This window comes from Haematobia irritans, chromosome 5 (assembly GCF_050003625.1).
Source record: "Haematobia irritans isolate KBUSLIRL chromosome 5, ASM5000362v1, whole genome shotgun sequence".
NCBI lineage: Eukaryota > Metazoa > Arthropoda > Insecta > Diptera > Muscidae > Haematobia > Haematobia irritans.
The window spans coordinates 157,677,084-157,687,522 of NC_134401.1; the positions used below are offsets into that span (position 1 = coordinate 157,677,084).

The following is a 10,439-nucleotide window of genomic DNA, read 5'->3' on the forward strand; positions in this document are numbered from 1 at the left end:
CAAATTTTTATTTCTATAGAAATTCAAAATTTTATTTGTATTATTTATAGAAATTTTGTGAAATACCTCTTAGTTGGAGAGAAATAAGAATGATAAAAATTATTTAATTTATAATTAATAAATAATTACTATCATCGTAAATTAAAATAATGTTTTTGCAATGGCTAATAACACAATGAATTGTACACAAAATTATTATTGCACTCTAACAAACAACAGATGTCGCTAAATAGCGCCCTCAACAATGCTGCTAACAGTACAGTGGTCTAATTGTCAACAAAAACACGATATCTTGTTTACAAAACAAAATAAATCTTTCTTTTGATCTGTTCACGTTTAATTACTGGATGTTACCTTGAGAAAACATAAAAATTATAAATTCATTAATCTTAACAAAAGAAGAAAGAAAATTGTGAAGGTAAATGTTTTTTGTTTTTGCTATACAGTGAATGTAAAAACAAACTAAAAATAATTTTGCTAATAATAATGAAGAGCTAGAGAAGGGAAGAAATTGTAAACTACAGCGTTTACGAAACTAAACAGAGTATAAATATTTTGGGCATGCCAATTTCTCTCATTCGTTGTGCTTGCCACCACTCAGCTGAGGGCAAAGGAAGAAAATGTCAACAAAGCATAACGACATAAAGTGCAAAATTGTCTCGTCATCTGTCAACAGTTTTCTGGTGCCATGATTAAAATTGACAGTGCGATGCTAAACAGCACTAAGATTTTCCTTTTACCATGTAAACAACAACAACACCCATATATACACACGTACACCACTACCCAAACATCTTATATATTAGGCTATTTGGACTCGTGTTTTTTGCCCGTTTTGCATATCACAACTGTTTTTTGTTTTTATTGGCATGGTGGTGGACTTTATTTTCACTTTTTTCACTTCATTTTATCTCCTCCCTTTTGTGTCCATTGAGGAATGCAAGAATTTGTTAAAGTATTTTCTTTTCGTTTATTTGTATTTGTTTCAATTTTTCCTCACTGTGTCATTGGTTCATACGAAATAACACCAGAACCAGCAACAACAACAACAACAGTATCAATTTTTAAGAGAAAAAACAAATCTAACTAAAAATAATTTTTGTTGAGCCAAAAAAAAAGCTGAAAAAAGTAACGAACCATTAAATTAAATAAGATGCTATTTGAATGCTACATGATCATGCAACGAAATATATCTACCAGCTGGTTTCTCATATCTGACTTTTGACTATTCGAGTTATGTTAAAGTCGAGTTTTCACAAAATTGGAAAAGTCAATTTTTCGATTTTTTAGTGTTATAAAAAAGTCGACAAAAGTCGCTATAAATCGATTAGTCCACTTAAAAAGTAATTAGTCCATTTGACTTGATTTCCAAAAAATTCAAAAGTCGATTTTGAGGATTACAAAAAGTCGACTTCGATTGTTTTGCCAAAATGTCGTGTTTACAAGTCTTAAGAGATCAAAAATATCTTATATATTAAATATTTCTAAATTTAACGAACATTTTTATGCAAGCTAACATTCGGTTTTTTGTTTACCATACTCTCCTTTGTACAGTGATGCCAACTCCCGAATTGCAAAAAGCGCAAAAAATTTTTCCAATTTCTAACACACTAATTCCCATCACAACAATTTCCAACCAGTTAAAATTCCGTCAGCAAAACACACCTTCGCACTACAATATGGATAACTTAAGATCATTTAAGTTACATAGTTAGATAACTTTTAAAATAGATATTGATTTGAAGCAATTTTAAAATATATTAAAAATAATTAACCTCTAACAAAAATCAATCTTTTCAATGTACGTTGTACACAGCTTTATATTTGTAATGCTTATTTCCATTTTAATTGGTATTGAATTTCATTCAGTAAAGAATTCTTCGACAAATTTAAATTTGTGTGTTTTCAGAGGACAAAATAAATATGTCGACATTAAATATGCAAATACAATAAAGAAGCAATTTGGTGCTTTTTGGAAATTATGTTAAAAACCACTAAATTTGGTTATGAGAAAATTTTTTTAATAATTGTTGTATTTTTTGTCAAAATGTTTAATTTTCCACCCAAAATCCGTCAGTATCAATAAATGTAGCTCCGAAAATTTTAATGAAATGTAAATGTGATTGTTAGATTGGTTGTACAACTAATCCTATTACCATTCGGATATTTTCAAATTGATTTTATAGTGGATAATTGTCCGCCGCCGCTGGAGGCAAAACATTAGTGTCAGCCGCCGCCGACAAACATTGGTCGACTTCATTCTCTGAACAGAGAATGAAGCCGACCCATTTTTGTCGGCGGCGGCTGACATTAAATTTTTGCATCCGGCGGCGGCGGCTTGACGGCTAAGCCGATATAAATAAGTCTCTTCGGCGGCGGACAATTATCCATTATAAAATCAATTTGAAGTTATCCGAATGGTAATGAGATTAGTTGTACAATCAATCTTACAATCAAATTTACATTTCATTCAAATTTTCTGAGGTAAATGTTTGCAAAATTATTATAACACTTTGAAATAGATTGATTGGGGGTGAAAGGCTCAAAATTTTGACTAAAATTACTACAATTATTAATAAAGTTTTTTGATTTAAACTAATATTTTTGATTAATTGGCGGCTAAATTTGAGTCGTGATGAGCCGACATATTCGGCGGCGGCGTCGACTGGCAAAAATTGACCGGCGGCGACTGAAATCGGCGGCGCGACTCGGCGGCTTCATTCTCTGTCTCTGAATTGAGGTTATCGTAATGGTTATGCGATTAGTTGTACAACCAACCTTACAATCAAATTTACATATCATTTATATCTTTTGGGCAAGATTTTTGCTAACTTAATATTGAAACCTAATATTGAATAATTGTGGATCAAAAGTTGAAAATTTTGGCAGAAAATACAACAATTATTAATACATTTTTATGTTTGTAATAAATATTTTTGATTGATTGGCAGCATCGACTGCCAAAAAGGCGAGTCGGCGGCTTCATTCTCTGATTGTAAATGTTTTAAATCCCCTTTTCAAAATTCAAAAACCAAAAGTAGGCTTTTCTAACCTCTCGTAAATGAGGTAGTGATATTTGTATAAATGCCCTAACAGCGTAATCCACTCCACCTTCTTAAGTTCAGTACAATATTCGCTTGGAATATTGTACTGAACAGTTCAATACAAAGCGGATAAATTAATTCAATTGATGCGCAGTTTCTTGTTCCTCTAGAGTTCGGCAAGACTTTACAAAAAAAAAATTTTTTGTTTTCATTTATAATTTTGGTTATATGGCTATTTCTTCGTCCAGTAGTAACTGTAAACCAAACTGCAAATAAATATTCTGATTCTATCGTGTCACCCTGTATAATAACGTACCAACAGGATAACATAGTAACAGGGTGGCATCGCTGAAACAGGTAACTACTAATTTGAATCAATTTTAGCAGCCAATTTCTCAGCTGTTTTGAACATCCTTGTCGAACGAAAGCATTTGTTTCGGACATGAGAAATTCGTTGTAAGAGTCTGGCTACCAAAAGAAGTTCTGGTTCGGGTGAATTGTGTTAAATCGAATCATTTCCCCAACAAATGGTAATAGCAGACGAAAAGTGAATCAAATACAACAATAGGCCTATTTTCTTTTAGTACTGGATACAACATTTATATGATTTATCCAGAACCATAGATCATAAAACATACACGCAAAAAAATAATTCTTTCCTCCCAAACGAAATTTTAGACAAACAAAGTTCGTTTCTCATTTGCTTTTCGCTGTAAGGAAGTGTATTTGGAAGAAAAGTATATACTTTTTGTGATAAACGTTTATTCTTTTCCAGGATGTAAAAACAATTTCATAAAGACAAACTCAAAAAAAAAAAAACATTGTTTTCTTGCTAATTGCATTTTCACCCAAATCTTTCTCACATCCACGAGGTTTTTTAGTTCTTAACACCTTTTCCTGTAATACCAACAATGTAGAAGAAATTATACGATTTTATAAATTTTTAAAATTTTTTTACCTTTCGCCTGGACGGAGAATCGAACCGCGGACCATGCACTTTGTAAGCCAACACACTAACCACTGAGCTATGTACCTGTTATTGTCATCAATAGATAATTATCCATATAAGCTATATTTATATAGCATAGCTTACGGCGCCCACGAATCGAATAAACAAAGTTTGTTTAACAGAAACAAACATTTAGTTTGGCACCGTGGAGCAGTGGTTGCTATGTCCGACTTGCATGCCAAGGGTCGTGGGTTCGATCCCTGCTTCGACCAAAGGTTTTTTTTGTGTTTTTTTTTTACATATATATTCAAGATATGTTCGGAAGATTCCGAAAAAATGTTCAACATTACATTGTAGTATATTAAATTTTGAACTGTAAAATGTGTCTTATTAAAGACCTAAAGTCAGAAAAGAACAGTGGTTGATATAAACGAAATGGACTGTGTTGTTGTTTCAAAAATAACTTTTTTTATTGAAAAAATAAAAATTTTGTAACAAACGAATTTTTTTGGTGATAAAAGTTTAAAATTTTCGAAGCAATTCAAAAAACTCTAACAAAAGAAAAACGTTTTCGGCACACGTTTTCCAAACGTTTGTTTTCTTTGCGTGTATAGAAGTTGCAAGTTCATTCATAATTATTTAAGATTTAAATTACTATCCATCTTCATATTTAAACAGCTGATGCCAGTGTTATCCAATTTCGTATATATTCTTGATAAAAGTTAACTGTGTTTTATTTTAGTCCCTCACGGATTGGTTATCCAGTACTAAAAGAAAACAAGCCACATAATGTGCGAAAAATACTATTGACGCCTCGAATCGTTATGCTGAGTGTTCGGTGCATAGATAACCTAACTAATAGATGACCCATCTGTGTCAAACGCAGTCTGACAGTTCCCAAAATGAGGAATAAACGAAGAAAATAGGGGGAATTCCAAATTCTCTCTGAGTTTCGTTTTTACAATATTCCTGTTTTATCCACAATTTTAACATTTTTGATACACCAGATGATTTATAATCAAATTAAATATTAAAAAGTTTAAATTTAAGCAATAAATTGCGACTAAATCCGCAGAAATACAAAATTTAATTTTGAGCAAATGTTCTCTTTACGAAAAACACAAAACGAAATGTCAGAAAATTCGTTTGGGCTTCTTCAACATTTTCTGGTCGAAGAGCGACGGGCCATCTATTAGTTAGGTTATCTATGGTTCGGTGCTATTAGAAAGAAATCATTCACAACGACCTAAACCATCCTGATCGAAAGATCGACCGGGACGAAATTTTCTATAGAAATAAAATCTTGACATATTTTTTTAATAGAAATAAAATTTTGACGAAATTTTTTATAGATATAAAATTTTTGAAAATTTTCTTATAGAAATAAAATTTTATCAAAATATTATATAAAAATAAAATTTTGTCGAAATATTATATAAAAATAAAATTTTGAAAAAATTTTCTAATTACATATAAGATTTAACATTTAAAATTTGGACAAAATTTTCTAAAGAAAATTTTTATAGAAATAAAATTTTAACAAAATTTCTTTAGAACTAAAATGTTGACACAATTTTCTATAGAAATAAAATTGGATCTAATTTTCACTAGAAATAAAATTTTGACAATATTTTCTATAGAAAATTTTGGTTAAGCTATACTTGTAGTTTAGTCAATGCATGGTTTTCAGCTGAAATCAAAAACAACAGCAATGATTAAATGAAAAAACCAACAATAACAAAACAAAACGAGATAAAATTTGGACAAAATTTTCCATAGATACAAAATTTTGGCAAAATCTTCGATAGAAATAAAATTTTAAGAAAAGTTTCTATAGAAATAAAATTTTGACAAAATTTTCACTACAAAACAAATTTTGACAAATTTTTTCATAGAAATAAAATTTTTACAAAATTTTCTATAGAAATAAAATTTTGACAAAATTTTCACTACAAAAAAAAATTTCGACAAATATTTCCATAGAAATAAAATTTTGACAAAATTTTATACATAAATACAATTTTGACAAAATGTTCTATGTAAATAAAATTTTGATCAAATATTCTATAGAAATAAAATTTTGACAAAATTTTCTACGGAAATAAAATACTGGAAAAAATTTCAATAGAAATAAAATTTTTGAAAAATTTCCTATAGAAATTAAATTTTTCAAAAATTTCCTATAGAAATAAAATTTTGAAAACAATTTCTATACAAATCAAATTTTGAAAATAATTTCTATAGAAATAAAATTTTCTATAGAAATGAAACTTTGAAAAAATTTTCAATAGAAATGAAATTTTGACAAAACTTTTTATAGAAATAACATTTTTGACAAAATTTTCTATAAAAATAAAATTTGTAGAAAATTTTCGTAAGAAATAAAATTTGGAGAAAATTTTCGATAGAAATAAAATTTTGACAAAATTTTCTATAGAAATATATTTTTTAACAAAATTTTCTATAGAAATACAATTTTGTCAAAATTTTCTATAAAAATAAAATTTTGACAAAATTTTCTATTTACATTTAAAATTGATCATTTAAAATGTGGACAAAATTTTCCATGGAAATAGAATTTAGACAAAATTTTCTAAAGAAATCAAATTTTGAGAAAATTTTTTATAGAAATAAAATTTTAACAAAATTTCTTTACTTTTTACTAGAAATAAAATTTTGACAAAATTTTCTCTAGAAAATTTTGGTTAAGCTACACTTGTAGTTTAGTCAATGCATGGTTTTAAGCTGAAATCAAAAACAACAAAACAACAACAAAAAATCAAAAAAAAAAACAACAATAACAAAACAAAACGAAATGAAATAAAATTTGGACAACATTTTCCATAGATACAAAATTTTGGCAAAATTTTCGATAGAATTAAAATTTTAGGAAAATTTTCTATAAAAATAAAATTTTGACAAAATTTTCTATAGAAATAAAATGTTGACAAAATTTTCTATAGAAATAAAATGTTGACAAAATTTTCTATAGAAATTAAATTTTGACAAAATTTTCACTACTAAAAAAATTTTGACAAATGTTTCCATAGACATAAAATTTTGACAAAATTTTCTATAGAAATAAAATTTTGACAAAATTTTCTATAGAAATAAAATTTTGACAAAATTTTCTATAGAAATAAAATTTTGACAAAATTTTCACTACAAAAAAATTTTGACAAATTTTTACATAGAAATAAAATTTTGACAAAATTTTCTATAGAAGTTTTGACAAAATTTTCTATGTAAATAAAATTTTGATAAAATATTCTATAGAAATAAAATTTTGACAAAATTTTCTATGGAAATAAAATTTCCTATAGAAATTAAATTTTTGAAAAATTTCCTATAGAAATAAAATTTTGAAAACAATTTCTATACAATTTAAATTTTGAAACCAATTTCTATAGAAATAAAATTTAAAAAAAAAAATCTATAGAAATTAAACTTTGACAACATTTTCTATAGAAATGAAATTTTGACAAAATTTTCTATAGAAATAAAATTTTTGACAAAATTTACTATAAAAATAAAATTTGTAAAAAATTTTCGATAGAAATAAAATTTGGAGAAAATTTTCTATAGAAATATAATTTTAACAAACTTTTCTATATAAATAAAGTTTTGACAAAATTGTCTACGGAAATAAAATACTGGAAAAAATAGAAATAAAATTTTTGAAAAATTTCCTATAGAAATAAAATTTTTGAAAAATTTCCTATAGAAATTAAATTTTTGAAAAATTTCCTATAGAAATAAAATTTTGAAAACAATTTCCATACAAATTATATTTTGAAAACAATTTCTATAGAAAAAAAATTAAAAAAAATAAAAAAAAAATCTATAGAAATGAAACTTTGACAAAATTTTCTACAGAAATGAAATTTTGACAAAATTTTCTAAAGAAATAAAATTTTTGACAAAACTTTCTTTAAAAATAAAATTTGTAGAAAATTTTCGATAGAAATAAAATTTGGAGAAATTTTTCTATAGAAATATATTTTTTTCTATAGAAATAAAATTTTGACAAAATTTGCTATAGAAATACAATTTTGACAAAATTTTCTATAGAAATGTATTTTTTAACAAAATTTTCTATAGAAATACGATTTTGACAAAATTTTCTATAGAAATACGATTTTGACAAAGTTTTCTATTTACATTTTACTGCCAACAACAGATGAGATTGAAGAAAGCAATCCAAATAATGAATAGAACTTGGCGAAAATTTTTTGTCACAGTTTTTCGCGGAGAATCCACAATAGTTGTAATAATGTCTCTAGAGCAAAAATGGTTAGAGATGGCAGACCAAAATGGTACATATTTAATCCAAAGAAGTTTAAAAGAAATATTAAAATAGAATTGAAGTTTGATTACAAATACCGAACGATTTTTCGATTTTTCCAATATTTGTTCTAGCCAGAAACTAGAGTTTTCTCTTCGTATAGATTAAGATGGTGAAGCAAGTAAGAAGTATTGAATTGACGAAACCGATAGCCTTTTAACACATTCTTATGTATGGTGTTTCAATTTATATTTAAATAAATTTCTTACTAACAGGTTTTTTTCGTATCACAGTGTTTTTAATCACATTTCAGTAAAATATATTTTTAAATTTATTTGTTTTTTTTTAAGTAAATATTAAACCAAAATTGTATATAAATTACTCTTTATTATTTCTATAATTATTTTTATTAAAAAAAAAAGGATTCCAAAACGAAAACTTAACACACCAGATAATTTTAATTAAATATTAAACCAAAATTGTTTATAAATTACTCTTTATTATTTCTATAATTATTTTTATTTAAAAAAAAGGATTCCAAAACGAAAACTTAACACACCAGATAGATTTTAATATTTTTTTTTATTTTATTTATTTTTTATTCATACATGGATATGGATCAAACATACGATTTATAAATTCAATTTTATTTTTTTTTTTTTTCTAAAAACATATTTTATATAATTTTTACTTTTGCTAGTAATTTTTAATATAACTTGGAAACTCATTGCAAACATTTTAACACAGATATTTTGATTTCTTCAAGTGTATTGCTGCCATACAGCCACCGTAAAATTCCGTCAAACATATTTTTGACACCTTAAGTGATATTGCTGGCATTGGAGGGGCGAAGTTTTTTTTTCACTCACCGTTTCCATTTTCAAAATTTCAAATTAAAAAAATCTTCGTATTTCTTCGTTGTTTACACTCTCGTTAGATATTCTTTTTGTTTGTGTGGTCACTTTTATTTAAATTTCTTACATTTCATATTTCAGTAATAATTTCATAAATTCACTAAAAATATACAAGAAAAAGGGATACAAATTAATTTTTTTTATACAATATGGTAACACTAGGTACAACAGCGCGAATTTATGGCAATTAGATTTGAACTTTTTTCCAAAGGGATTTTTTTTTTTAAATACTAATTCAACCGTATTATGTAACATCTATTCTTTCGGTTGATTTTTTTTAATTATTTCAATTTTGAATCTTTTTAAAAACTCTATTGAATTATTTCTTTTCAATTTGGTAACTTGTTAACACTGTTCAGTAGTGCCTATATAGAGGCCTTATATTCGTTTTATTTGTCAAGCTTTATGAATTATTGCAAATATATGTAATTTTTTTTTTTTCATTTCTGTCAAAGCAAGTGGATTGCAAAATTTCTTGGTAATGCGTTTTTGCTGTGCGAATACTTGACGATATGGCGGCAGCGGCGAATAGACGAATTATAACCGAAATTTGAAATGAACAACGTTCAAGAAGCAACTAATCGACAACGAGATCACAAACGAAACAACGACGACGAATTCTACGAAATCTGGTCACGTTAAGTGATGTTCAATTGAATTATATGCCACTCGAACTCGAAGAGACATCGATCGATACGAGTCACCACTGATTGATATTTTATCACAATTCTATTGCAATCGGGATATTTTTTTTTTCACTTTTTCTACAATTCAATTTCTTTAGGTTCCTTTTGTTTTAATGCACGGACGACAACGACGTCTACGGGAAAGTATTATACGGCTATTGTAAATCACCCAACGACATGTACGAGACACAACCCATGTGTTACAATAAACAATTCGGTTTGTGCCTGTTGAGTAAAGTCGGTCGATATTTTTTTACGAAATTTTTGCTGATATTTATAGCCGAAAATATATGTATAGATGAGATTTGTTGTTGTTGTTGCTTTTTTTCTTGTTCTTTCTAGTCTTTGTGGTTCCTTTCTGTTTGACCATTGCAACAAGCAGAAGAATAGTGGCCAAAATAATACTACATGTGCAAACTCTTTCCTAAGTACACATTCTTCTCTTTTGGTGATGTATGATGAAAACAAAAGAAAAATTTTGGGCATGGCCACCAATGGTCGACTATAAAGTGGAGGTACATAATAGAATAATGTGCTTTCGAATAGCAGAGTTATAGTTAT

The 10,439-nt window shown here is 26.9% G+C and overlaps 1 protein-coding gene across 3 annotated transcripts in view; it reads right to left on the reverse strand.

The window, feature by feature from the left end:
- The window catches only part of Obsc (Obscurin), a 109,988-nt gene extending 100,142 nt beyond the window's left edge, over positions 1-9,846 (reverse strand). For 2 of the 3 annotated variants that reach the window (XM_075313172.1, XM_075313171.1), the window contains exons 1-2: positions 9,697-9,845; positions 9,148-9,292 (exon numbers count right to left, since the gene is read on the reverse strand). In XM_075313172.1, coding sequence (XP_075169287.1) covers positions 9,148-9,156 — 9 coding nt within the window. In that variant the 5' untranslated portion in view covers positions 9,157-9,292; positions 9,697-9,845. Of the gene's footprint in view, positions 1-9,147; positions 9,293-9,696 lie in introns of all 3 variants that reach the window. The other variant, XM_075313169.1, reaches the window with a different exon arrangement.
- Between the last annotated feature and the right edge of the window lie 593 nt (positions 9,847-10,439).